This window comes from Marmota monax, unplaced genomic scaffold, assembly GCF_021218885.2.
Source record: "Marmota monax isolate L192 unplaced genomic scaffold, Marmota_monax_Labrador192_F-V1.1 WCK01_AAM20220418_F8-fsc00092, whole genome shotgun sequence".
In the NCBI taxonomy this organism is placed as follows: Eukaryota; Metazoa; Chordata; class Mammalia; order Rodentia; family Sciuridae; genus Marmota; species Marmota monax.
In genome coordinates this window covers 5,560,792-5,588,782 of record NW_026692583.1, presented here as the reverse complement: position 1 = coordinate 5,588,782, position 27,991 = coordinate 5,560,792, and the positions used below count along the sequence as shown (strand labels likewise).

General features: G+C 51.1%; 1 protein-coding gene across 2 annotated transcripts in view; it reads left to right on the top strand.

Annotated features, from left to right (window-relative positions):
- Positions 1 to 27,991, top strand: part of Rnft2 (ring finger protein, transmembrane 2) — a 68,882-nt gene that overhangs the window by 18,075 nt on the left and 22,816 nt on the right. Inside the window, exons 7-8 of one of the 2 annotated variants that reach the window (XM_046446291.2) lie at positions 5,022 to 5,175; positions 18,162 to 22,964. In XM_046446291.2, the coding sequence (XP_046302247.1) occupies positions 5,022 to 5,175; positions 18,162 to 18,365 (358 nt within the window). In that variant the 3' untranslated portion in view covers positions 18,366 to 22,964. Of the gene's footprint in view, positions 1 to 5,021; positions 5,176 to 18,161; positions 22,965 to 27,991 lie in introns of those variants that run through there. The other variant, XM_046446290.2, reaches the window with a different exon arrangement.

Genomic DNA, 27,991 nt, shown 5'->3' with positions numbered 1-27,991 from the left:
TTTTTCTGACTTTGAAGGTAATTTATTTTAAATGGTGAAATGTTAGAAAGAAGACACATTTTTTAAAAGACCAAAATTGCCTCTATTCTTGTCACCAAACTGCCACCAGGTTAACATGTTTCTCTGCAGGTGTGTGTGTGTAACTGTTAGAGGAGGTGACATGCAGAGCTTGCCACTTCGTGACACTTTCTCCTTCATTTACCACCTTTTCACTTTAAATCCACAAGTCGCCTTTATTGTTACTTCCGGTGCCAGTTCTCAAGACTATACAGAGGATCCCTTATCCAAAAACCTTGGGACCAAAAGTGTTTCAGACTTGGGAGTTTTTCAGATTTTGGAACACTTGTGTAGACTTTACCCACAGAGCATTCCCAATCTGAAAATCATCCTAAGTCCAAAACGCTCCAAAATCACAATGCTCAAACAGCTTCAGATTTTAGAGCATTACCCATTTCAAGTTTGGAGATCAGGGATGCTCGGCCTGAACTGACAAAAGTTATCAACTCCAGCCCTTTGGGATGCTGTCATGTCAGGCCTTGCTCCAACGAGGGGCTCGCTCAATCCTAGGAAAGCTGAACAACCAGGCCCTAGACGGCAGGAACCAGAGAAATTCCTGGAACCCGTCAGCCAGAAATCGTGGACATTGGTTTTGATGTCAGCTCTTGGCATGATTAAGCCTCTCACTGGCTCCCTTAAAATTCAAGAAAGAGGAGAGCGCCTGACTGGCTTTTCGTGGGCTAGGGGTCCAGCCCTGCCCAAGCACCTGTGGCCAAAAGGGCCAGGTCACCAAGGACCAGATGGCTTCCTTGAGGATGGCAGTAGTGACTGCATCTAAGAATGGAGGGTCACGTGCTCAGATGCCACAGATGCAACTTTGCAGAATCTGAGAACTGTTTGTGGGAGGATCCGAGGGGGAGCTGAACCACAGACCTACACCACCCACAAGATTTTGTAAATCTCAGACCTGGAGATTTCCCAAACCAGTGAAGCATCCCTCAGCCAAAATTCAGAAGTCCACCATGTAGACAGCAGCTTGCTTTTTGCAGTTAAAAAGACATTTTAAAATGATCATCCTATAGGAACCAAAAGGTAGAAGGAACCCAAGTGTCCACTGGCAGATGAATGGATAGAATGTGCTCTGTCCATGTAATGGAATATTACTCAGCCTCGAAAAAAGAAAAAGGGTGGAAATTCGGACACAGGTGACAGCATGGATGAATCTTGGGGATATTTCCTAAATTGGAATAAGCCAGTCACAAACACACACACACACACACACACATACACACACACACACTCTTCTCTCTCTCTCACACACATAAACACACTGCACGATTCTACTGACGCAAGGTATTTACAATAGTTAAATTCATACAGGCAGAAAGTCGCAGGGTGGTTTCCAAGGGAGGGGGAGTGGGAGCTGTTGTCTGATGGGTGTGGGTTCAAGTTCTGCAGGATGCGGAGCTCTGACGCTGGGTGGAAGTGAGTTGTCAACCGTGTGAGCATCTTGTATTCATAACAATGGTCAAGAGGCAAATTTTATGATGTGTGTTTTACCAGTTAGGAGAAAAAAGATCATCTACCACCTGCATCATTTCATAAGATGAGTTATTTTAACAACAAAGAATTAATTAAGAATAAAGAACAACCCTGAGCCAGGTGCAGTGGCGCATACCTGTCATCCCAGTGGCTCGGGAGGCTGAGGCGGGAGGATCGCGAGTTCAAAGCCAGCCTCAGCAAAAGCGAGGTGCCAAGCAACTCAGTGAGACCCTGTCTCTAAATCAAATACAAACTAAGGCTGGGGATGTGGATCAGTGGCTGAGTGCCCCTGAGTTCAAATACAGGTACCCAACCCCCCAAAAAAAGGAACAACCCTGTCAATGGAACACTCCCCTTCATTTTAGAAAAAGTGTTTGAAACAGTGTTAAGAGTATGTTACCAAAATGTTCCCGCTCTGTGCGGAACTGAGGGCTGCCGGGACGGAGGGAAGGCTGTCTCGTGGAGGGTGGGGGAAGGGCCTCTGCCTAGGGTTGAAACAAGTCAGACTCGCAGATCACGTCCCCCGTTTTGAAAATGGACTTTGAGGAGTCAGTAGTTTGGACACTTCCTGAGGCCTCCCCATAAGAGCAGCCCTTGGAGTTCATCCCAAGACTCAAGACACATCTCACCCCCTGCCTTGGTCATGTGGTCCAGAATCTCCAGTCCTGGTGGAGGGTAGAGGGGGTGGAGTTTCCCAGAAGCTTGGAGGAATTTCCCACTCATGCCATTTTCTGGGCATGATCATATTCCAGGCTCAGACCTCAGTGGCCCCATCAAACTAGGGCTGAGTCAAACTGGCAGCCTAGAAAGAGCAAGAGAGAGAGTGGCTTAAGAGAAAAGCAACAGAGCTCAGTCCTTGTCCTTTCAGATGCCACCTGTCTACAGTGTGCACATAAGTGCTGCCAACAGCCATTGTCTTATTTAGCCCTCCCAGTGACCCAGCAGGGTAACGCCATATCCTCCCTTCACAAGTGAGGAAACCGAGGCTTTAGATCCAGAAGGATGAGAATGGTTATCTGTTACTATAAGAAAACACCCAAAATTGGGTGCTTTTTGAGGAAATGAGGTTTATCTAACTCACATTTCTAGAAGCTCAAGGGCAAGGCACTGATGTTGGCATGCCTCTGGTGAGGACCTGGGGCCAGATGAACTTGGAGACCAGAAGCTAAAAAGAAGAAGGACCAATATTGGCTTCCCACTAGGTCCTGCCTTTTAAAGGCCCCACCACCTGTCTCATCACCCTCTGAGCACCAAGCCCTCCACCGTAAACCTTTGGGGCACAAACCACATTCAGATCACAGCACCTTCCTAAGGAGCCTCAGCCCCAGAGACAGCGTTTAGCAGTGACCTTGAGTCCTCCCAGGATTTGAACCCTGATGACCAACCTCCGGGAACCTTAATTCTACCTCTTGCCTGCATTCTGCCCCTTGGCAAGTCCTGAGAAACCAGGGCTGAGTTAGTTCTTCCTGATCCACCTGAGCAGGCTCCGTAGCAAGGCCAGGTGTCGGAAAATACATGAAAGAACTGGGTGAACTATAAAGCAGTTGACATGTAGTCATCATATTATTTTAGGGTTAATTACTATAATTATGGATGATGGCGTCTAATGAGCAAAACTGACCATCAATCTGTCAGCCCGTTAAAAGTTCCTGGAGCATTTTAGAAACAAGTGAACTCTCTGTGGGAAAATGCGCCACTTCCCCCTCCCCCACCCCCACCAAAAGCAAAAAAAAAACAAAACAGGAAAAGCACCAAGATGATAAGGTAAAACCCAGGCAGGTGAGTCAAACGTCAACTGGTGTCTTTGAGATGAAATGGAAAGTCTGAGACCGAATCTTGTTATATTACAATCAGAGACGCATAAAAGACTTGCAGAGTGCAGCAATCAGCCAGTCAGTTTGGGATCCCCAGGAAGGAGCCAAGTGGAGCCAGAGAGGGGAGCGCAGGCCCCAGTCGTCTTCCTGTGTTACGACGTGGGTGTCCACTTGAACTTGGAGACGAGGGGTCCCAGGGAGACAGACTGGGATGTGGACAACACGCAGATGTGGGGAGCGGTTGCCACCATAGAGGGTCCTCTTGGATTTTCCCTACTCTCGCTGCTTAAAGAGAGCAGGAAAACCAGGTGGATCTGTTCCTAGGATGCTTAAGAGGTTCGTCCCCGCCCTTGTCTGCCAGGCCAGCAAGGTATTTCCGAAGCGTTTGGGAGGCCGACAGGACCCATCCCGGCCTTGGCTCAGAGCCTCTGATCCAGTGGGAAGGAAGGAAAGATGCAGATTCCAAGCCCAGGGCCATGCGCTGAGCCCCCATGAGCAGGTGACTCATGCCCAGTGCCCTCTGCTCAGGATGGGAGCATCTTAGTTCCTACTTCACAGAGTCTTGGGAAGACGAAATGAGCTGAGACACAGGAAGTCCATAGAGCAGGCCCGGCAGGAAGTGAGAAGCCAAGGTGTTTTACGACTACTGTTCGCATAATTATGAATAACACTTTCATCCTCAGGGGTGATGAGAGCGGTGCTACTCAGAGTGTGGTCCGTGGACAGCTGCCAACTTGAACCCTGCTTGTTGTTTGTCTCCCAAGAGTTGAGAACAAACATGGAGCGTGAGGTCTAACTTGGCTGGCCGTGGATAGATAAAATGGGTTTACCCTGTGCGTACTAAGGATTAGGAGAGCGTTAACCCGGGAAGCCTGCACCTCATCTGCCTCCGTCCCTTAGTACCTGTACCACTTTGTGCTGATTTGCCATTCTGTGCCTCAGTTTTCTCGTCTGCAAAGAGGGTTGGATAAACACACCTGCCTCCTGGAATTGCTGTTACCATTGCCACCGCAGCCTGGCAGGGTCTGCAGTGTGTCTGTGATCCCCAAGGCCTGTCAGGAACACCGTCAGGGAGGGTGTGATTCCCATTGTACTGATGTGCACACTCAGGTTTGCAGAGAAAACTGTACTTACCCAGGTTCCAGCAAATGGAGAAGCCAGAGTTCAAACTCAAGTCTGTTGGATACTAACATCCTTATGTTATTATAATGTGACCTTGGGAGACTTGTGTCTCCAAGCTTCAGTCCTTTTTATAGAGGTTAGCTGTGCCTGCTGGAGAGGGAGATTTAATGAGATACACTGAGTGTACGGTGTAGCCCAGTACCCAGCCTGCAGTTGCCCTGCGTCCTCTGCAACGTTGACATGACTTCTCCCCTTCTTCCTTCCTTTGCCCACTTTTGTCAAGATTCTTGTGGATCCATAAAACTGGAGGGGACCTTAACGATGTTCCAAGCCCATCTCTCCCTATAACCCTCAAGGGAACTGAGGCTCAGAGAAGTTAAGAGACCCACCTGAGGTCACACAGCAGGTTTGTAGCAGACTCAGGAATGGGACACAGAGGTCATTGCTGTTTCTGTGGGTAATATTTCCAAGGCTCCCGGGTGAGCAGGCAGAACTACCAAGGGCCGGGCTCTGGATAAACATCTTGGCTCTGTGAATTCTCCCCAGCCTCATCTTCCTAAAGCCCAACCTGGAGACGCTGGACTTCTTCGACCTGCTGTGGATCGTGGGAATCGCAGACTTTGTGCTGAAGTACATCACCATCGCCCTCAAGTGCCTCATCGTGGCCCTGCCCAAGATCATCCTGGCGGTCAAGTCCAAGGTAGGTCCTGGCTGCGGCCACAGCCGCCCCCAGCCACACGGATCACGCAGGGGATCCTGGGCACCTTTTAGAGGAGGAAAGAATCGGCCAAGAGCAGAGCTGAGGTCGGCTTGTCAAGTGCACAGAGCCTGAGCTGGCAGCTCTGTCACCGGCCGGGGTCATATGGAAGCTGAGCGTGGCTTTGGCCAGTACCTTCTTACGTACTCTGTGAAGACGTTTCCTAGTTACTCTAGTTGAAGCTTCTCTGATGCTAAATTCATCGTGGGGTGGGGGGATGTTGCTGTGATCTGGGTCCTGTGTCCTGTGTCCTGCTCCTCCCAGGGAAGGGTGGCCTGGTGGGCTTTGACTCTCTGTCTTCCAGGGGCTCATTTTGTAAAGGGGGCTGAGGCTCAAAAGGAAGGGCTCTGTGCTCGATTGGTGATGTCTGCCATGGACACAGGAGGGGTGGAGGCAGCCGCGAGGCTTTGCCGTGGGCCTGGGCTGCAGGCGGACACTGGGCAGAGAGGTCTTGGCAAACAGCCATTGAAGTTCTGAGGACTGAGAAGGCCTAGGCAAAATGCCACCGTGGGATATCGTGATTCCCAGTGATTCTAAGATGACCCAAAGGGACCCTGGACAGAGGCAGGCAGACTAAAGCATCTCTCCAGTGCCTGGCTTCCCTTTCCATAAAAAAAAAAAAAAATAGCCATCTTTCCAGTTCAGAAAGCTCAGAATTTGTCCCAGACATTGCTTGGCAGAGAGCAGGTCAGACTTGACCATCCATCTGAGTGACAACGGACCCAGCCCATTAGCCGGGGTCAGCTTGGAGCCGGTGTCTCCGCTCCCCGCTGGGTATTGATCTAGGTGAGCCAAACCCCAAGCCACTGAGGTTTTCTGAGATGAAGCCACAACTCGGGGGCCAAAGCCAGTGACAGGTAGTTAAAGACACTTGAAGATCAAAAGACCCACGGGAAGGAAAGTCAGGAGACACACAGTGGCCTGAAGAAACCCTGAGGTGCCCCCTTACTTCCCCAAGACCCTCATGACCACTACCATTTGCTGTTGAGTTCCTGCCAGTGGCCGCAGGCCCCATGCCCTTGACTCCAGGAAGCAGCACGGCCCAGGTTCACTCTGGTGGAATTTGACCTCAGACACATCCACACTCTGGGCCACCTCGACTCCTCCCTAGCTGTGTGACTTGGGCAGGTAACAACCTCTCTGAGTCCTAGTCTCCTCATCCGACTTCCTTTAAGGTACTCATTTCATAAGAACGATTGGTATGGGACACACCAAGTGCTTTGCCTCAAGTCCAGGGGAGAGTAAATTGCTCAATTCACAGGACAGGTTGTACTGGGACCAGGGCTCTCCAGGTTTGGGAATATTTATGTATACATAATGAGACATCTCAGGGATTATGCCCACGTCTGAACACGGGATGCATTTTTTTTCCTATATTCCTGACACAAAGACCTGAAGGTAACTTGAATAATATTTTTAGGGCACCTGTGTTTTGACCAGGATCATCACACAAGGTCAGGGGTGGGATTCTCCACTTGTGTCATTATACCTGAGCTCAAAATGTTTTGCATTTGGAACTTTTTCCAGATTTCAGATTGTTGGGTCAGGGGTGCTCGGCCTGTGCTGATATCATTTATCCTTTTTGACTGTCAGCTCTCACTGACTAGCTGTGTGGCCTTGGATGAGTTTCTTAACCTCTCTGTGCCTCAGTCGCCTCATCTATAATATGGGGATAATAATTTTACAGCTGATGTCTTGCAGTTAACATGTCTGTCTTCTTCACCCTGCTCTCTGCCCAGACCTGTGTGTATTTTGTGTGTGTGTGATAAAGTCCTGGGGATTGAACCCAGGGGCGCTTTACCACTGACCCACATCCTCAGCCCTTTTTCTTTTGAGTCAGGGTCTCACTAAGTTGCTTAGGGCCTCCCTAAGTTGCTGAGGCTGGCCTCACGCTTGCAGTCCTCCTGCCTCAGCCTCCTGAATCACTGAGACCACTGGTGTCCTGTGTGTATTTTAACACTGGGCTCCTGTGCCCAGTGTCCTCCAGGTGGCTTCAGCCAGTGGTAGGCCCAACAAGAGCTGCTGTGACAAACTCTTACAAATTTGGTGGCTTAAAGCAAATTAAAGTGAATTGACTTTTCCATTCCTCTCCAGGTCAGAACCTGACCTGGGTTTCACCAGGCTCCAGTCAGGGTGGCAGGTGGTGCCTGGGCTCTTTCCTTTCCCATGGGGTCAGGATGGCAGGTGGGGTCCTTCTCGCATCTTCTCTGTCCTCCCTTCCCTGGTCACCTCTCCCTCTCTGACTCTGGCCTCCTGGCCTTCCTCTTACAAGGACCCTGGGATCACACTGGGCCCATCTCAAGGTAAAGTCCCCTTGGCCTTGTCAGCTGGTGTCTTCACAGGTTGTGGGGACTGGGATGGGGACCCTGTGGTGGGGGCTACTCTTCCGTCCACCACACCTGGCTTCCTCCCTTCCGGGTCACCACAGGTCACTGTCCACAGGTCACTAACCACTGGACACTCAGCAACTCACGAATCTGTACCACCTCCCGTGAAGTGGGTGCTGTCACTCCTCCCGTCCCTCCTCAGAGTGGGGCCCTTCCTGGCACGGGCAGCTTCTGCAGCAGCTCTCTGCCAGGCCTGGCATGGACCTTCTCTCCGCCCCTTCATCTCCATGGCGGCCAGCTGTTTTTTTGTGGACAGGGCTCTCCAGACCAGACCACCCGGTGGCTCCCCTACCCCTGGCCTGCACCTTCGTGACCAGCACTTGTATCCCACCCTCCTCACGGCCAGCCCCTCCGCAGCCTGCCAGAGACCCCCCTGGGCAGTTTTGAAGGTGAAGAGATGATGAGGATCCAAGCAGGCCTGGCCCGGGGCAGATGCTCCATGAATGTCGGCCACCAGGATGACCTTTCTTTTGTTTTGGTACCAGGGGTTGAACCCAGGGGCATTCTGCCACTGAGCCTCATCCCCAGCCCTTTTGTGTGTGTGAAGCAAGGTCTTGCTAAGATGCTGAGGCTGGCCTCAAACTTCCAATCCTCCTGCCTCAGCCTCCTGGGTTACTATGCACCACCCCACCCAGCGGATGATCATCTTTACTCACCACTGTGCTCATTACTCCTCCTGCTGCTGCTGTCTCCCCCTTCCTTTCAAGGTGGGCACTCTCCCCGTTTATGGACAAAGAGATCAAGGCTTAGAGATCCCTGCAGACACCTGGCAGATCTACGATTTGCCCCCAGGCCCGACTGACACCAAATCCAGGGTGTGTCAGTCACCTGTGCATCTCTGTGACTAAAAGGCCTGGCAAGAACAATTTAAGAGGAGGAAGAGTTTATTTAGGGCTCATGTTTCCGAGGCAAATTCCACCATGGGCCAACTCCGTTGCCCTGGTCTGAGGCAGGGCAGAAAGTCATGGAAGGTGTGTGTGGGGGGGGAGCTGCTCACCTCCTGGCAGCAGGAGAGTAGAGAAAGTTCCCACAAGGAGCCAGGGGCAGGAGTGTAATCCCACAGGGCATGGTGGCCCAGCCTGTAGTTCTAGTGACTCTGGAGGCTGGGGGGGCGGGGGGGGTCGGGAGGATGGGGAAGATCATAAGTTCAAGGCTAGCCTCAATAATTTAGCAAGGTCCTAAGCAAGTTAGCAGGACCCTGTCTCAAAATAAAAAGGGATGGGGATGGGGGTCAGTGGTTAAGTGCCCTGGGTTAAATCCCTGATACAAAAAAAGAAAGAAAGATCTCTAATCCTGAGGGCACACCCCCAGGCACCGACTTCCTTCAGCCACCACCCTGCCTGCCCGCAGCTGCCGCCCAGCATGATAGTGCTCTCAGTTATTGACCCATCAAATGGCCAAGTCCCCTGATTAACTCGCAGCCCCATAACCTAGTCATTTCGTTCAGAACATCCCTGTGTTTACACCTGAGCTTGGGGACACCTCCTATCCAAACTGTAACATCGGGGCCTCTTGCAGCTGTCTGATCTCTGAGAACCCCGGCCGGGTGACTGTTCCCACAGACTCATGTGCCTGACATTGGTGTCATTAGGCCTGGAAACCCCAGGGAGAAGCTTCCGGTGGGCCTCCTCCTCCGTGCACCTGCCTGGACCTCGCACCATGTAGGACAGTGAGGGTGAGAGCTACACTGTGAGCTCTCTGGGGACCCTGTGCCTGGACCAGGAATGGCCTGTAGCCATCACCTGCATAGACAAGAGTGGGCCATCTCCTGCCAGGGGACACTAGCCTCGGCCACCTGCAGGCATGGGGCTTGTCATCCTCTTGAGCACTAAGACCCCTGCCTGGCCACTAGCCACACCAAGCCCTGGCCTCGCAGCCCTGGTTGGGGCGGGGCTGGGGCTGATAGCACCCAGGCAGGGCCTCCCTGCCCCCACCTACCTGTGCACCTGCTGGGAGCTCCTGGCTCTGGGCAGCCAGCAGGGTGGGGCCGGGGCAGGAGAGACAGAGCCCGTGCTGGAGCCCACGGTAGTCGGTGCCTGAGAACAGACTGTCACAGAAAGTCATTTGTCAGCCCATTCTAGTGAGGAGCAGGAGCAGCTGCAATAGCAGGCCCTTGCAGGGTGTGTCCCGGGCGCTGGTCACTGTCCTGAGTACTCTGATTACCGTTGCCCTGGGGATCAAGGCCAGCCCACCCCGTTTTCACACCTGTAGGAATTGAACTACGCTTGCCCAAGGCCACCCAGACAGACACGAAGACCATCCATGCCATCAGGCAGCCACCCACCTCTGCCTGAGCTTGAATTCCTCTGCTGCAGCCGGAACAGGGGCTGTCACAAAGCCACGTCATAAGTAGACTTAGACCCGAGAGTGCAAAGCCAGAGGAACAAGGCCTCCTGGCGGCCACCCAGCTCTGACCGCAGCTCATGCCATCTCTGGGTCCACCCTCAGGTGCCTAGGGGAGGGCCCTGGCCAGCCCGAGTCCTCTGTTGTACCAACTGGTTTACAGCCCAGTGACTGGCCAGGAAGGGGCTCCACTGGTCACATGCTCACCCCCCATCCAATCAGCTGTCACCAGGGAAGGCCCAGTGGGTGGTCTGGACTGGCCTCCTGAGGGAAGTGCTCAGCAGGAGGACCAGGTACGATACAGGAGGTCTTTCCAAAGGTGGCCTCGGGTCTCCCTGGAGCCTGGGCTCTCTCGTGTCCCCATCTCTGCGTGTGCTGCCCTGTGGCCGCTCCTGCAGCCAGCAGCCTGGAAGCGGCCTTCTCCTCTCTTTCTGCTGCTCCCAGTCTGCAAGTGGGCTCCGTCTGCCCTGCCTCCCCCGAGGCTCTGAATCCAGCCTCCCCCCGCATCTCCACCACCGCCACAGCGTCCTCACTGCCGTGAGACCTCACCCTTCCCTTGGTGTGTCTATCCCACTCTCCCTTCGCTTCCTGCAGCCAGAGCCATCTTCTTAGAAACAATTAATTCGGTCATCCTTCCTGTCACTTCTCCCCACTCCCCCACAATGCAGACCCTCCATTCCTGGAAGCAAATGAATCTAGGTGATTAGTGGAGGGATCACCAGCATCTTCGATGCATTCAGAAGCACTTGCTCTGTGTGTGTGTGTGTGTGTGTGTGCATGAGAGAGAGTGGGTAGAGGGGTGGGTGTGTGGATACGGAGGGAGATGGATGTGCTGTGGCAGGATGGCAGGTAGGTACATGTGCAGATTGATCCATGGGTGGGTGGGTGTGAGGACAACTGGATGGGGTAGGGAGAGAGGGTGGACAGGGGATTATGGAGTGGGTGGATGAATGGATAGATGGATGGGTGGATGGGGGAAACATGGGTGGATGGATAGGAGAATGCATTAATGGATGGATGGATGGTTGGATGGATGGATGGATAGTTGGATAGGGGGTGGATGGGTGGATAGATGGTTGGTTGGGTGGGTGGATGGATGATGGATGGATGGATGGATGGACGGACATACGAGATAGACAGATGGTTGGTTGGGTGGGGGGTGGATGGGTGGGTGGATGGATGGTTGGATGGAAGGATAGATGGATGAACAGATGGTTGGTTGGGTGGGTGGATGGATGGTTGGATGGATGAATGGATGGGTAGGTGGATGGAGACTAGGCTGGCCAGCTACCCAGTGAGAGTTTGGATTCCATTTCCAGCTCAGCTCAAGCCTCTTCGGTAGGTTTCCAAACAAGTCTGTCATGAACTCAGAAATCTACCAGCAGAGCACTACACACCCCTCTTTTCTAGAAAAGACCATGAAGGGCCTCTCAAAGAAATCTGATAGCCAAACTTTGCAATAGTTAGCTATGGTGATTACCATAGCTAACTATTGCGAAGCAACCATCAGAAGTCAGACGGCAATGCCATTTGTTCTAGAAATATTTGCGGATCGCCGGGTGTGGGCTGGGCTCAGATGAAGCCATGGGTGGTTCTCTAGGGAACCAAGTGGCCAAAATCCCCATCTTCATTCAGAACCTCCTGAGCCATGGCCTCGTTTAATCCGATCAATCTGCAGAGAGTAGATGCTGCCGATATCTCTTTCCAGAGAGAAAACCGAGTTAAGTAACTTGGCAAAGGTCATCAACCCCAGGGAGACCGTGCAGCAGCCACAGGAGCGGCCAGCGTGGGGTCAGCCTCGAGGGGGCCCAGCTCCCCCTGGCTTGCTTCCTTCTCCCATCAGGCTTGTGAGGCACCAGCCATTGTTGTTTTTGTTTTAATTAAGGAAAAACTCACACAATGTAAAATTAGCCATTCAAAGAATACTGTTGGTGGCACTTAATGTGGTGACAGTGTTTTGCAGCCAACACCCCTATCTGGTTTCAGGTTATTGTCATCACCCCAAAGGAGCCCTCAAACTCACACTCCACGACCCCTCCCACGAGCCCCAGGCCACCCCTTCAGTCTTGATGGACTTGCCCGTTCTAGATATTCCCTAGATGTGGAAATACCAGTGAGACCTTCACTGAGTCATGTCTCAGGCCCGTCCAGGCTGTGGCGGGATCAGCACTTCATTCCTGCTGTGGTTGAATCGTGTTCCCTGTCGGCAGAGACCATTTATGTAGCCATTTCACCCTCATTGACGTTGGGGCTGTTGCCACTCTTGAGCTACTGTGAACGGTGTGGCCAGTAGGGCTTCTCGTCCAAGCATGTATTGGAAACACAGTTTTTCTGGGAAGACACCTAAGGGTGGACTTTGCGGGTCGTGTGGTAGTTCTACTTAACTCTTAGAAAAATGACTGAACTGTTGCCCACAGAAGCTGAAATGCTTTTACCTTCTCACCAGGAGAGAACCAAGCAGTGAGAGGTTAAGGAAGTAACCTAAGGTCACACAGCTTGTCAATGGCTAAGCTGGGGTTTGAACTCAGGCAGTCCAATTCCAGAATACCTGCTCTGTTATTCGACCCTACTTCTTCCCATGTGTGTTTCCCAGATTTGTTTGGGGAGCTTCTCAGATGCATCCCCACACACCATCTGTATAAACTCCCCCAAATCCAGGCCAGAGCCACCCTACTTTTTTCCCTTTCCAATAGTGCTACATCAAGGGGGCCAAGGGGGCGGGGATGGGCCCCAACACCCCTTCCCTGCACCGCCGAGGTGTGGGTGACAGTTATTAATGCCTCCCTGGCAACCGTCCAGCTCCATGATTTTGATTATTATTACTTTATTCGGAGAGATTAATGTGCTGGGTCAGAGCACGGTCCAGCCTGGAAGAAACGATGTGAATAGACCCCCCAAGATAAATTGCAGGCTGGGAGAAGGTCCGCAGCCTTTCCTCGCCTGTCTGAGTGCTCTGGAGAGTCCTCATCAATCCTTGTCTAGGAGGAAGAAAGGGACAGGTCTTCATCTGCAGCTGGGCCGGGGCTGCGGGGAGACACATCTGTCAGGGACCCCCTAATAGTTCACAGCACAGCTGCGCTTCCCGGGCCTCTGTGCTGTCCGCTGAGAGGGTGGGCTGGTTTTTAATATTATAATTATGACCGTGGAAGGGTTTGGTATTGGGGTCTGCTGGATGGCCCTGGCGTGTGAGGCTGGCCGAGCCACCTTGCTTGGGGACTCTGGGAATCTCTTCATTTTCCTCCTTTGCTTAATCCTCCCTCTGCCAAAGACGCCAATTCCCACATGCCTCCCAGCACGAAGGGGGCTGTGGGAGCCTCCCACCTGGGCCTCCTAGGAGAGCCAGGCTCTTTGGAAGGCCAAGATGGGTTAGCGATGGCGGCCGCTGATCTTCATCCTTGGTCTCAACCCTACCCTGGCTGGCCGGGTGTCTTGAGCTGCCACTTGTCATTTCAGATTGAAATGACTTTTCTGTAACTCGTACATCTTGGGCCTGTTGGATCTGCTTCCTGCCCCACGCCTCCCTCTGCACCTTGTTCATGCTGGACCTGCAACCCTGGTGACCTGGGGACGTCCCCTACCCCTGCCCCCAGCATCTTCCTTCTCAGGCCTCGGCACTTCCATGGCCTCTGCCTGGGCAGTCTTCCTCTTGCTGTTCGCTGGGCTGTCTCTGTCACATCATTCAGAGCCTGACTCCAATGTCATCTCCTCTGAGGGTCCCTCCTGTTGAAAGTGGCTTTCCTACCCTGCATTATTCACTGTCACTTCTTGTCCTTCCTTGTGTGTGCCAGTCCCTGATGGGTCTCCGATTGCTCTGTCTTTATTTATTTCCTGTCTCCCCCACCCTGCTGGGAGGTGAATGCAATTTCTGGAGATGTGTTTTTGGTGTCACAATTGGTGGGGAAGTGCCTCCAGTATTTATTGGATAAAGGTCAGGGACGTCGCTCCGTGCCCTACCGTGCACAGGATGGTTGCATGATTGAGAATGATGTGGCCCCAAATGTCCGTAGTGTTGAAGTGGAGAAACTGGGTCAAAGGTTGCTGAGGACCCTGGGACAGCTCCCCTAGTTGGAGCTGAATTGTGTCCCTCAAAATTTATGTTATAGTCTGGACCCAAAGTGCCTGATTTCTGTTGTTGTTAATGGGGTTTGAACCCAGAGATGCTTTACCACTGAGCTACATCCCCAGCTCCTTTTTTTTTTAATTAATTAATTTTGAGACAGGGTATCACTAAGTAGCTGAGGCTGGCCTCAAACTAGTGATCCTCTAGCCTTAGCCTCCCAACTCACAGGGATTACAGGTCTGGGCCAAAAATTTGTCTGGCTAATTATGGCTATATTTAGAAATAGGGACATTAAGCAGGTAATTATGTGAAAAGGCAGTTACTAGGGTGGGCCCTCATCGAATATTCCTCTTATGCCAAGAGGACATTTGGACACAGACTTGCATTGATGAAGATGATATGAAGACACCGTGAAAAGGCAGTCATCCTCCAGCCAGGGGGAGAGGCCTCGAAGGACCTTGACCTTGGGCTTCCGGCCTCTGGCGCTTAGTTATGTTGTGAAAGCCACCCAGGCCTCCTTAGGACACCTAACAGGCTAATACACCCCCAGACCAGTTCACCTATAGTTCTCTGCTTTTTTGAAAGCATTCTGTATTGGTTCAGATGTCTTTTTACCACTGTCAAATTATTCATCATTATTTATTTTGTTAATAGGAAACATAATCCTAGGGTTCAAAGTTCAAAACATGGAAAACAGGACATGGTATACAGTCAGAAGTCTTCTTTCCTGCCCCCAGAGGCCCACTTCCCCATCTAGAGGGTAAAATGCTAACCCTGAATCTTTCCTAGCTGTGTCACACCTACCTATGTACACACGTGTGTGCTTCCTGCTCAGCTCACAGTCTTCAAATAGGAGTTGTCCACACACAGCCCCAGCTTGCTGGCTTCAGTGACCCATTTCCCCTGTCCTGGAGATTGTTCCCCTAACCTGGTGTAATGGTGAAAAGCCTGGGCCCTGGAACTGGCTGCTTGGGTCCAGATCCTGTCTGGGGATCCCTTTTCCATTCACCAGCTGTGGGACCTTAGCAAGATCATCTCTCCTCTTTTTGCTTTGATTTTCTCACCTATAATTTGGGATAATAGTAATCACACACACTCACACACACACACACCTCCTGTATTAACTTTTCAGTGACCTCTAACTTAACTTGACAGGAGGTCAAAGGTCTCTGAAGAGCCAAGTCAAAGCCTCCCCAGGGAGTGCTCATATCCGGAGGTTCCAGACTCAATCCACTCCCAGGCTGTTCAGGTGGTTGGCAGAATTTGATGCGATTCCTGGGGTCATCCACAGCTCCTGGAAGCTTCTCTCTGATCTTGACACATGACGGTCCTACCTTCAAGCCAGAAGTAGCACATCAAATCCTGCCTGTCATCTCCCTGGTTTCCCCTTCTGCCACCAGTCAGAGAAAACTGTGCTTTTAAAGGCCTCAAGTGATTGGATTAGACCCACCTAGACGACCTCCCTTTTCATGAGCTCAGACTCAACTGACGAGTAACCTTATTGCCATCTGTAAAGTCCCTTTTGTCATATGGCCTGTAACATCATCCAGGTGGGCTTTTTCCTTATGGTCACAGTCCTGGGCATTAAGATGGGGGGTTCGGAGGTGCCCATCACACAACCTCAGACAGCATGGTGAGGTCGCCATCAGTGCTCCTGGTTTACAGTACATAACAGCCCTTTTTAAAACAGCTGGGTTTGTAGGTCCTGGAAGCCGTTTGGCCTTATTATGGATTTTTTCTTCAGTCCTAGAGATTGAACCCAAGACCTCAAGTGCTAGGCAAGTGCTCTATCACTGGGTTGCATCCCCAGCCCTTTTCATTCCACTTTGAGACAAGGTCTTGCTAAGTTGCCCAGGCTGGCCTCGAACTTGCAATCCTCCTGCCTCAGCTCCTGAGTAGCTGGGTTTACAGGTGTGTGCCACTACACCCAGGTGAGGATTCCTTTGTGGACACTTGTATGGTTTTGGATTTCGTAGCCCTCTTTGACCCATTGACTGTGTCTCTCCAGGACTCAGCTTGGATGTCACTTCCCCCTGGATCCCTTTAAGATAATGTGGGTCCCATTCGTGTAAGTTCCTATGAGCTCCTCCTCTATCCCAGCACTTACCATGCTGCTCTGTAATTATGTGGTCAGATTCTCCCCCACTGGACCATAAGTCCCAGGGGCATTTACAGGTCTGTTTTATCCACTGAGATAGCCCACCCCTTTAAAAAGTCCTTACAATGACTCTCAGGAGGCTGGCCAAGTTTACTTCAGTCCATGGGACAGATAACACTGAGGCTCAGGGAGGCCAACTAGATTGTCAGGGGTCCCCAGGCCTGCAGATGGCAAAGTAGGATTCAAACTCCAAAGAGCAGCTAATGTCACATGGCTTTTCTTCCTATTTGTGTATTTACCTACCATCTGAAATATGCCAGTTGCATATGTCATTGATCTTCACAGCAGCACTCTGAGGAGGTAGTGTTATCAGTCCCGTTGTACAGATGAGGAAACTGAGCATCCTGAGGAAAGGCACCCGGCTTGTAAGCAGCCAGTCAGGGGCCGAGCCCAAGGGTACTGTGTCTGTGTGCAGCTGTTCTTGGAGGTGTTGATCCTCTTGTGATTGGATTTCAGCCAAACAGAATAGAAAGTCAGAGACAGGGACACCATTGTTAGCAATACTGACATTACCTGATGTTTGGTGGGCGTTACGCTTTTAGAAAACTTCCTCTCTGTCGTTGCCAAGAATCTAGAGTGTGTAAGCAGGAGAGAGAGATAAGAGATTGCTTCTGGTGGCGTGGTGGGGTCCCAGAAAGGACACACATTCTGAAATTAAACTTAGGTTCAAATTCTTCATCCACCCCGTTCTGCCTCTGGGATCGTGATTAACCCCACTGAGCCTCAGTGTTCCCATGTTTAGAGTGGGCCTAGCAGGACTGACCTCTGCACACCGTTATGGGGATTAACTACTTCGGGTCAAGTGCTGGAGGGTTAGGTGATTATGGTTGTTCTAGGGAAGTCGGAAGCACTAGTCATCTGTGTGCAGATTAAATCAAGCAAGAAAGTCCTAATCTAACCAGAATCAGGGTGGAACGAAAGAAAATTCACTGATCTGTAATTCTGGGGCTGTCAGGAGATGTTCCAAGCCATTTTATAAGAAAGTGTTCTGTGGTCACATAACGGAGAGACACTCTGTACCTCATCCCCCCTCTCACATTATCATAGGGAAGACTTCAAGAAGTCCTGCAATCCATCATGCCCTTGGTTCTCCCTGACATTTTCCCAGCTTCTCAACCAGTGAACCCTTTTCCCGAGGGGGATGGGACACACTGTGCTCCAGAATCTAGTTCAGGGATCTGCAAACTACACTCTGTGGCCCACTACTTGTTTTTGTAAATAAAGTTTTATTGGGACACACTCAGCGCCCATTCACTAATGTATTGTCTGTGGCTGCTGTTGAGCTACCATGGCAGAGTTGAGGAGAGGTGACAGAGATAGAAAAATTGAAAGAAATCCAAAATATTTATCATCTGGTCCTTTAAGGAAAAGTTTGCTGACTTTGAAGTTAGTGTGAAGAGGGAGATCATATGGTGTGGCCACAAACCAGAGGATGCTGGGGGCTGCCTGAAGGGAGCTGAAAGAGGCTGAGTCTCCAGAGGGAGCATGGCCCAGTCAACATCTTGATTTTTTTTTTGATATTTATTTATTTTTTAGTTGTAGTTGAACATAATGCCTCTATTTCCTTTATTTTTATGTGGTGCTGAGGATTGAACCCAGGACCCCACGTGTGCAAGGTGAGCATTCTACCACTGAGCCACAACCCCAGCCCTTCAACACCTTGATTTTGAAACTGATCTCAGAATTCTGGCCTCCCAGCTGAGAGAGTGAATGTCTCTTGTGTTGTCACACAGTTTGTGGTGATTTGTTAACAGCAGTCGCAAAAAACTGATAACAGGTGATTATGCCACCATAGGTATCAGAGAAGGAACTTGTCCATCTCTTGCCAGCGACATCTACAGCAGTAGAGGAGTCATCTGGCCGTATGTGCCCCAGTAGAGACAGTGACGCCCTGGGGTGCGCTGTCACCACCTGTCTCTTGGGTAGTGCTTTATCCTCATTCCCCAGCTTTTAGTCGGCTTTTTCACTGCTATGACTACAGGGTCTCACCAGAACAACTACAGAGGAGGAAGAGCTTATTGGAGGCTCACGGTTTCAGAGGTCTCAGTCCAGAGAAGGCCGGCTCCATTTCTCCAGCCTAGAGCTGAAGCTGAACATCATGGCGGAGCTTGTGGCAGAGGACAGGGCTCCCACCATGGTGATCAGGAAGCAGAGAGAGGTCTCCACTGGCCAGGTACAAATATAGACCCCCAAAGCCACGCCCCAATCCCCGCCTCCTCCAGCCACACCCACCTCTTCAGTGACACTCACTTAATCCCTGAGGAAAGGCTGATTGGGTCTAGAGTCTTACAACCCAGTTATTTCTCCCCTGAACCTTCCTGCATGGTCTTACATGTGACCTTCTGGGGGACACCTCACATCCAAACCATAACACCCTCCTTGTTCCATTTGTCCCTGGTCGGTCACCTGTATAAATCTGAGATTTTTCATTTCTAGATTACTTTGTAATATTTTTAAGTTATACAAACGTGCTGAAAAGAATATGTAATAGATCTCTGTATCTATAACTCTTGCTGTTCTTACCCACATTCCTCTTTTAAAGAGCTTAAACCCCACCCAACTGGCCTCACTGTATTAATTGTTAATTAATACAGTTAATACCCCCTGTATAATTGTTTCCCTTCAGTATTAATTAGGGTAAACCACATACTGTTGCCAAAGAACATCAGAGTCTCAATGGCAGAAGCCAGTGCTTTACTGCCTTGTCACCATTGTCTAGTGCAGGTCAGCTAAGATGCTCCGCCTGCTCTATGCAGTCATTTAGGGATCCAGGATTCCCCTAGGGAGTGAAACCACCATCCCCTAGGACTCCCCTGGGACCCTGTTTTTCAAATTTAAATGTTCATAAAAATCATCTGGTGAGCTGTTCACACTGATTCCTGGGCTTCCCTCTGCAATTCTGATTTCTAACAAACTCCCTGGTGATGCTGATATAACTGGCCCATGGGCCACACTTTGAGTCGAAAGGGGCATAGGAAATTTCACACCAAGGAGGGCAATAAGGAAGGGGAACTCGGAGGAGTGCGTGGAAAGTTTTAGGCACCAGGAAGTAAGGCAGATCCACTGCACCCTCATTCTCCTGTTGCCCAGGACTCAGGAGGCCCCACCTAACAGCACGGGAATCTGGGAGACTCTTATCCTCCTGAGGCCTGGGGAAACTCCTTGGGATTTGAGGAACTTAGTGGCAGTATCTCTGCCACATCCTCTGAAATGTACTTATTCTCTCTCCCACCCTAGAGGTAACCACTTTAGTTTATTTGCTACACATGTATATCCATAAACAAGATACAGTATGTTTTCAGACATAACAGATTAACACCAGTGATACTGTGTGCACATCATTTTGCAACATTACATTGTATTTTCGAAGTTTGTGTTCATCTGCACCACTCCAAGTGTGCCCCCTGGACTGGCGATCTCAGCATCATCGGGCAACTTGTTAGAAATGCACAGACTCTGCCCCAGATGACCTGAGTCAGCGAGTCAAGGGCTGAGGCCTGGCCCTGGGCTTTAACAAACACTCTGGGTGATCTGATGCATATAGTGATCATTACCCACATGGGTAGCTCTAAGTCTCCACTTATTCTTTTTTTAAGTGTCATATTTCCCAAGGTGTAGCCATCCAGTCCCTTAGTTCCTACTACGAGCTGTTAGACTCTTTCTTTAATGTTTTACTATTTATTATGAACAGTACAATAAGGAACATCTCTGCACACATCTAGAAATGGAACTGCTAGATTTTAAGATGGACTGCTTTCCGCTTTACCCAGAATCCTCGGCCCTGGGGAGGCCCCTTGCTGTTTGATGTGTGCTTGCCTGGCCCAGGCAGCCGACCTCCCTGGGAATGCCCCTCACCTGCCTGCACCAGGCAGCTCCTCCAGAGAAGCGGAACCAGTAGAGCACATGAACCTAAGAAGTTTATTTCAAGGAGTTGGCTTGCGTGATTGCAGGGCCAGCTGGGGTCTCAGGCAGGTGCTGCTGCTGCAGCCAGAAGCAGAATTTTCTCTTCCAAGGAAAAAAATCTCAGTCTTGCTCTTAAGGTTTTTCACTGGATTAGATGAGGCCCACCCAGATGATAGAGGACAAACTCTGTTACTTAAGGTACCTGACTATAGATGTTCACCACACCCACAAGACACCCTTCTGGCCAGACTTAGGTTAGCATCGGGCCTGGCAAGCTGAATTGGCTCAGAAACCTAACCCTCTCACTCCCCCATCCAACCAGGTGCCGTCTTTGAGGTCAAGGCCAGTGTTTTACAATGGCAAGAACATATCCAGTCCAGTTATCAACATCTTAAAAATCTAAAGTGGTTGTTGAGTTAGAGCAAAAACCACTTGATCTTCCTCCTCCTAGCTACTGCTATGTGGCGCTGCATTAGCAGATTTCCCGTTAGCCTTTGTGTTCTGGAACGAACCTCCCTGAAGCAGGATGTATTTCCCTTTGACCAGGCTTCTGGATTCTGCATGCTTCTGTCCTATTAAGATTTTTGTGTTCGTCGGAATGCGTGTTCCTCCATCTCTGGAGGTGACGTCCCCAGAATTGCTCTCATTGCTTCCACTCATTTCCTTGGCTACCGCTCAGTCACCCTAGCCACCTAGCAGACCAGACTGTCCTCTTGCAGCTGGTGCCAATGGACCTAAGCAAAAGTCAGAATTCTTACTTTGAAAGAGGAAGGGAAGAAGGGATGTTAAGAGGCATCAGTGGTCTCTGTCCCCAGATGTTTGTTTATCCCTCGTTTATAGATGAAAGACCTAGACTCAGCAAGGCATGTTACCTTACCCAGCCAGGGTCACACAGCAAGTCTGTGTTGGAGCAATGAATTGAAAGGCCAGGTCTCCCAGATGCCACAGGAGATGCCCCCCGGAGCCTACAGCAAAAATAGAATAATAAATGTTATGTGTAATACAGAACGTAATGACGGATAGCTAATGCGCCTAGCACTGTCCTGTCTCTATTGACTTACTTCATCCTCTTAGCGCCCTACAAGGTAGATACTCATATTTACCACCAGTTTGCCAGATGAAGAAACTGAGGCACAGAGAAGGTAGGTGACTTGCCAAATTTAGTAAATAAGTGGCAGGGCTGGGACTTGAATTCTGACTTCTAGTTCCAGAACCCACATTCTTTCTGGGGCAGGGGCAGGGCTTCATGCATGCTAGGAGAGTGCTCTACCACTGAGTGATGTCCCCAGACCCTTTTTCTTTATTTTTTTAAGTTTTGAGACAGGGTCTTGCTGAGTTGCTGAGGCTGGCCTCAAACTTGCAATCCTCCTGCCTCAGCCTCCAGGGTTGCTGGGGTTACAGGCATGGGCCCCTGTGCCCTGCCAGAATGAACATCCTTAACCACTGCCCAGCTGCTGCCTCTCCCCACCTGCATGCTGCTGCCCAGCTGCCACAACTGCAGTGACAGCAGCGACTGCTCCACACCACAGGACACATCAGAACCACGCCCTGCCAACCAGGCACCGCCCGCTCCAGCTTGGCCCCCTCTGACCCACAGCCTCCTCCTTCAGCCACCCAGCACCCCCTTCTCTGTGTCTGGGGACAACACATTTTTTTGTTGTTCTTGTTTTGTTTTCTTTCCTTCACTCCGTTTCCTGGAAGACTCTCAAAGGCCACATTCTACCGCCAAGGGACCCGGCAGGGACAGGGCCCCATGGGCACCTGGGATTTCCTGAACCCCAGCCTCCATGGGTGTGTGGGAGGCCGTGTTCCTTATTTATTGAACTCGTCCTGCCCAGCTCCACACCCCCCAAGCTGTTGTTCCCCGCTGGGGAAGATGAAAAACGGCCCCAGACAATGGGAGACAAGGCACGCCACATGGCCCCCGCAGTTTAATTTCCTTTAATTCATTTTATATTGAACCAAATGATACTGTTTGTTTTTAATGGCAAACACTCAGCGCGGAGGAGGGGCGGCCAGGCCTCCTCCGGGGGAAATTAGGAACACAGCTGCTATTGCGAATCCACACTCCCCCTCCTGCCCCCCAACCTCCACCCCACTCCTGTCCCCATCGCGGGGCCTCTGGAAATCCATTTCCAGGTTGAAAGATGATAACTTTTACCAGCTCAGATGGTCGCTGTCCAGAGAAGGGCCTGGCTCCACCCCAGCTGCCGTCACCTCCAGGAACCTTCCCATGTGGGCCCAAGACCCGCCTTCCCTGGGAGTGCCTGAGTACCTGGGAACGGGCGCTGTGGCTCCTTCTGGAGAAGCACTCAGCCCAGGCAGGACCCATCCAGTGCCCTCTCCCAGGAATGGGAGAGCACGAAGCTGGGTACCCTGAGAACCAAGCGCCTCCATTCCTTCTGCTTGGGAAGCACACAGGCCAGGGCCCGAGTCTTGCTTCACCAGAATCCACATTTTAACTCCATCCTCAGGGGACCAGGTGCTCAGAAAGTTGGGGAAGCAGAACGCAGAGGTGATGCCACAGGAGATGCCCCCCGGAGCCTACAGCAAAAATAGAATAATAAATGTTATGTGTAATACAGAACATAATGACGGATAGCTAATGCGCCTAGCACTGTCCTGTCTCTATTGACTTGTTCTGCTCTGAGGAGTCTGGAATTCCCTTCCTGTGGCCAAGAGGTGCAGTGCTTCTTTGAAGCCTCAAATAATCCAGAATCTTCCAAAGGCCCCTTATGCTGAAGTACGTGGGCGTCTGGTGCAGTTCTTATGGGTAAAGGGAACTTGAAAGAGGAGCTGGCCCCAGGAAAGGCTGCTGCAGGCCTTGGCCCGCCTGTGGCTTTGGTGGAGGCCAAGCCCAGATGATGAACACCCAACTTGGACACCCTGGAGACCTGGCCCGTTCCTCAAAGACCAGGATACACCCCCACCCTCATGTTTGCAGCCTCTTAGACCCAGAAAGACCTGCTCCACGGATGAGGAAGCCGAGGCCCTGCAGTGACTGCTTCCAGGTCACGTGGTACATCCTCTCCTGTACTTGAGATGTTTACTGGATGCTGGCAGAGTGCCAGGCACTGTGCCAGAGGGCGCTGCCCAGACCCAGGACTCAGCCCAAAGCACTTACTGTAGTGGGGGGCACATAGGGAAGCAGTAACCCCAGGGCCTTCATAGGGACCTCTATGCCAGACCCCAGCTAGGCCTCTCTAGTGAAGGTGACATCCAAAGTGAATGTTGAAGCATGAACAGAGGTGATCCAGGCCACACAAGGCCAGAAAAGGACACCAGGGAGAGGGTCAGCCAGAGCCATGGCATGGAGGTGGGCAACAGCTTGGCGTGTGCGTTTCTCCCGAGAATTCTAGAACATCGAATTCCTTGAGACAAGCCCCCTGCGGGTGAAAATGATGTCTGTCGTGTGTCTGCTACACACAGGGACACAGCTGCTGTGCAGTGACCGCAGGGTGAGTGGACATCAGGAGTTGATGTGAACCTGTGTCCTGGGCAGGACAGGGAGGCCCGAGTCTTTGGCTCCCAGGTCCTACATTTCCAGCCACATTGTGGGTGTGTGGTGGCCACCAGCTCTCTACCCTGGGCGCTGCAGGGATTCGTTACCCAGCTTAAGTGCGCTCCTCCAGACGAATGATTAGGGAGGCTGCCTAGCTCCACAGGGCAGCCCCAGGGATGTCCACTCCACCCCCTGTACGGGGCAGCCCTGGAGTCGTGCCTGGCTGGCACTCAGCAGTGGCCTCTTGTTGGCTTCCGCTGCTTGGGTGGGCGGGACAGGCCTGCTGCCATGTTTTCCAATGTTCCTCCTCCCCTTGGGGGCAGGGGTCGGGGAGGAAAGGGAGTCAGCATTGAGACTGGTCCCAGGGAGCCTTGAAGCCTATCTAAAAAGATTCCATCCATTATAGATTGAAAAGGGCTCCGGGTCTGGAGTCAGGCAGCTCTGTTTGAGTTCTGCCATTTCCATGAGGATTCCCTCTGGCCAGATACCCCCATCACTCTGTGTCTCACCTCCTGTGTCAGAAGAGAACTAACTAATCCTTGTCTCCCCTCAGGATTTGGGGGAAGATTTTGAGGTGAACTAAAACATAAGTTTGGGCAGCAGAGGTAGAGGAGCTCTCGGCCATTCTGGGCACATGTAGACATTCATGTATGTTTCTTCCTCCTGTGCCTTCTGCACGGCCCTCCCGGGCAAAGCCAGGCCTTGCTCCTGCCCCACCCCATGAGCCACCCGCTGAGGCCTGGCCAACTTCTAACTCTTATCAGGGTCCAGAAGTACCATGTTTGGAATTTTGAATGAGTCAAAGAAGGAAGAACATCTTTTGCTTACTAAGTGCCCAGCCCCGGCAGACTTGTCCCCATAACTGCACACCCTTGGGTGCACAGTTCATAGCATCCAGCTCCCTTGCCTCCTCTGAAGACATGGTTATTGATGCAGGTTGAGGAAATACCTGGGTCCAGAAGTGTTTCTAATTTCAGGGTTTTTTAGATTTTGCAATATTCACAGAGATTTGACCAGTTGAACATCCCTCATCAGAAAAATCCAAAACCCTAAATTCTCCAAAATCTATACAGTTCAAAAAGTTTCAGATTTTAGAGCATTTTGGGTTTCAGATTTTCAGATTAGGGATGCTCAATCTATCAGTGATTTGGGAGGGTTAGCACTAGAGATTTCAGTTCCTGCTGAATCTTAGCTTAGGGTGTGACCTTGCTCTAACTTCAAGGGGCAGAGAGAGGTGGGGAGAGGGAATGAAAGACCTAGGACCCAGGGAGTCCACCCCTAGGACAGAGACTTGTTCCCTTCTGTGTCCTCACTCTTGGTTTCTTCAAAAAATACATGCTGAATGACGGGGACAGATGCAGAGGCAGGGGTGCTGAGGAAAGGAGGAGGTGCTGTCTGTTCTCTTATGGGTTTGACCAGGTCACTGCAATCCCCTGGGGCTTGGAATTATCAAGCATGGAGAGAAGAGTTGTCCCGCTCTGGCTGAGGCAGGGGTAGGTGCCCTGGGTCTAGGGCTGTTCCTGACGTAAGAGGAAGAAGGCAGCATCCTGAGAGTTTCAGAACTGTGACAGCCTGCAGTCTTCTGGCACCTGCCCGCCTGCCCTGGCCCTGGCCTCTCCTTCCAGCCTGACCTCCATCGGTCACTCAACACTCATTTAGAGTTTCTCTCAGCCCCCCTCCAACCCCAGATTGTGCTCTTGTTCTGTCACCCCCAGGCTTTGCTCCCCTTACCAGGAACACCATCTCCCCAACCCCAACACCGTCTGGTCTCTCTCAGGTCCCTGTTTAGACACCACTTCCACTGGGAAGCCTCGGCCTTTCCCTGGCCCCAGGTAGGGCTGGGTGGCTCACCAGTGTGCTCCCACAGCCCCCGGGCTGCCTCTGTTCTGAATGCATCACAGGATGTTGTGATGGCTGGCTTGTCTCCCCCACTAGACTTCACACCCACTCAAGAGGAATCCGGTCTCTTGCATTTCATTTCATCCCTGGCATAGTCCACAGCACCGGAAGTCATGAGAACCTTGCGAAGGCACGTTTTCTGAGGCAGGCAGTGTGGTGGTATTTGGGAAGGGCTGCTAGGCTCGGTCAAGCAGGTTTCGTCTCAGCTGCTCTGCAAATTAGCCATGGGCCTTGGGTGAACCTCAGTTTTCTCGCCTGTGTGATGGGGATACTAACTACACCATTGTCAGGATTCGGCAAGATCATGTCAGTCAGAGCCTTTTGATCACTGCAGCTCAGTAAGTAGCAGCCAGAGTCCATTATTTAGTGAAAATAACCAGGTAAGCAGAGGAAGGGGAACTGGGAGGAAGTTGCCACCCTTCCCGTCATTCCCTAGGAGTATAGTAATTGTCACTGCTACATTACAGAAGCCAGTCACTCTGCACCTGCTCCATGCTGGCACTGTCCTGGGCTCTTTAATTCATCCATCTAGCTGCTGATTCATTCAACCAGTGTTTTGTTTTTGTTTTTTGTTTTTTGACTGCCTACTCTGTGCCAGGCTCAGGACTATGTCCTGGAATCTAATAGTGAGTGAGCAGATTATCTGCTCTCAAGGGACTTACACACACAAGATACTGAAATAAATAAGCACCGTGTCCAGTGGTAAAAAATAAAACAGGAAATGCTGAGGTTGAGGCTACTTTTTCAATAGTGGTCAAGGAAGGTCATTGAGATGGTGACATTCATCCACAGTGGTGCCCTTGTCTATGTGGTTCACAGTGCTGGGATCTAGACCACCAGGAACAGAGGTACCCCCTGCCCTCTGAATCCCTCTGTCCTTCCCTGAACCTTGTCCCCTAGTGCTTGAAGAGGCCGCCAGCCTCTTCTCCTCTGGAGAAGACCTGCTGGTGCCGGGCAGTTGCAGCGCAGAGCATTTGTGCTTACAACTGTAGCTGACATGGGGACATGTAAGCACATCCATCCACCTGGGACTAGGACAGAGGGAAGAGGCCGCCTTTCCACAGCTAACAGGGTCCCAGGCCACTTGGGGCTTAATCATCAACATCTTATAATTGGGCCTCTCCAGGGTCCTGGGAGCAGGGCCCTGTTGCAAGGAGGCTCCTAGAACACAGTTGCTGGGGCACGTGGCCTGGGCCCTTCTGTTCATGGGGCCAAGGTGCTCAGATCAAGGGAACTGTGGCCAATGAAACTGGGCCTCCCCTGCTGCTGCTGCTGCTGCTGAGCAGATCTCTACTCACAGCCTGGCAACTCCTGGGGAGCCTCACTCCAGCCCCAGGGACAGATGTCAGCTGGTCCCCAGGGTCAAGCACCAGGAGACATCACCGCCACTGGTATGCTTTCTGACCTCCTCATCGTGGGCATGGGAGGCAGAAGAGCAGAGAAAGGACTTTTGTAGGAAAGTTTTGTGTTTTTTTTTTCACATTTTCCACAGCTGTAGGCTTTGCTCCTGAGGCTGATGTGCTTGTACATGAGAAGATCCACACTGACATCAGAGAGACATGGATTCGGGTCCCACAAACTTCTCTGAAACTGAGCCTGTTTCTCTCACAAATTGGGTTTATAATTTTCCCCCTGCCTCACCAGGCAATTACAGTCAATTTTTAAAGTGAGCAAGCAAATTTTCAGCTTGTGGCTTTTTAAAAATAACAGTTGTAAAAAAACAATAACAAACAGCCATGTCCCCAGCGCAACATACGAAGGCCTTGGCAATCCCGAGCATGGCTCTTAGGTTCCATCCATCTCCTTCCCTCCCTCTGCCCTACAAGAGTTTTGGGGTTGCTGTCCCCTTGTTTCCCTTGTGTCTGCTTTTGTGTAGTTTTTATATCTCCCTCCTTGCTGAGCTGTCAGTCATGAGTGTAGCAGGCACAGGCAAGGAAAACCTTCTCCCTTCTACACCTGATTCCCTTCAAGTTCCTCCTCTCAGCCTCTCCTCTCTGCTACCAAGCAGGCACACTGCTAGTGGGGAAACCAGAGCATCAAGCTTGTCAGTGCTGTAGTAGACTTACAATGAATAGGCTCTGAGCAAGCACCAGGGGGACTTTACTGTGAGTCAAGTACCTGTGCCACAGGGCTTGCACTTCCTAGAAAGTATGGAATAGGCCCATACTTTACACTCAAACAAAACAGGGTTTGGATGTCACACTGCCCATCAGTCTGAGCCAACAGTTCTCTGCTTTTGCTCCAAAAATATACTGGATGACAGGCACTGCAGAGACGTGGGGAAAAGATGGTGAGTGAACCAGACCAACTGAAGCCGAAGAGGTCTCTGTTCTCATTAGATTGGGCGGATCACCATGAAACACAAGCACAAATCATGAAATTACAATAAGTGCTAGGAAGAAAATAAAATAACTCACAGACAATGCATTTAGGTCAACTGGAAGGACTTTCTCTGTGGAAATAATATTTGAGCTGAAACCAGGACTCCCTCGCCATCTGACTTGGGT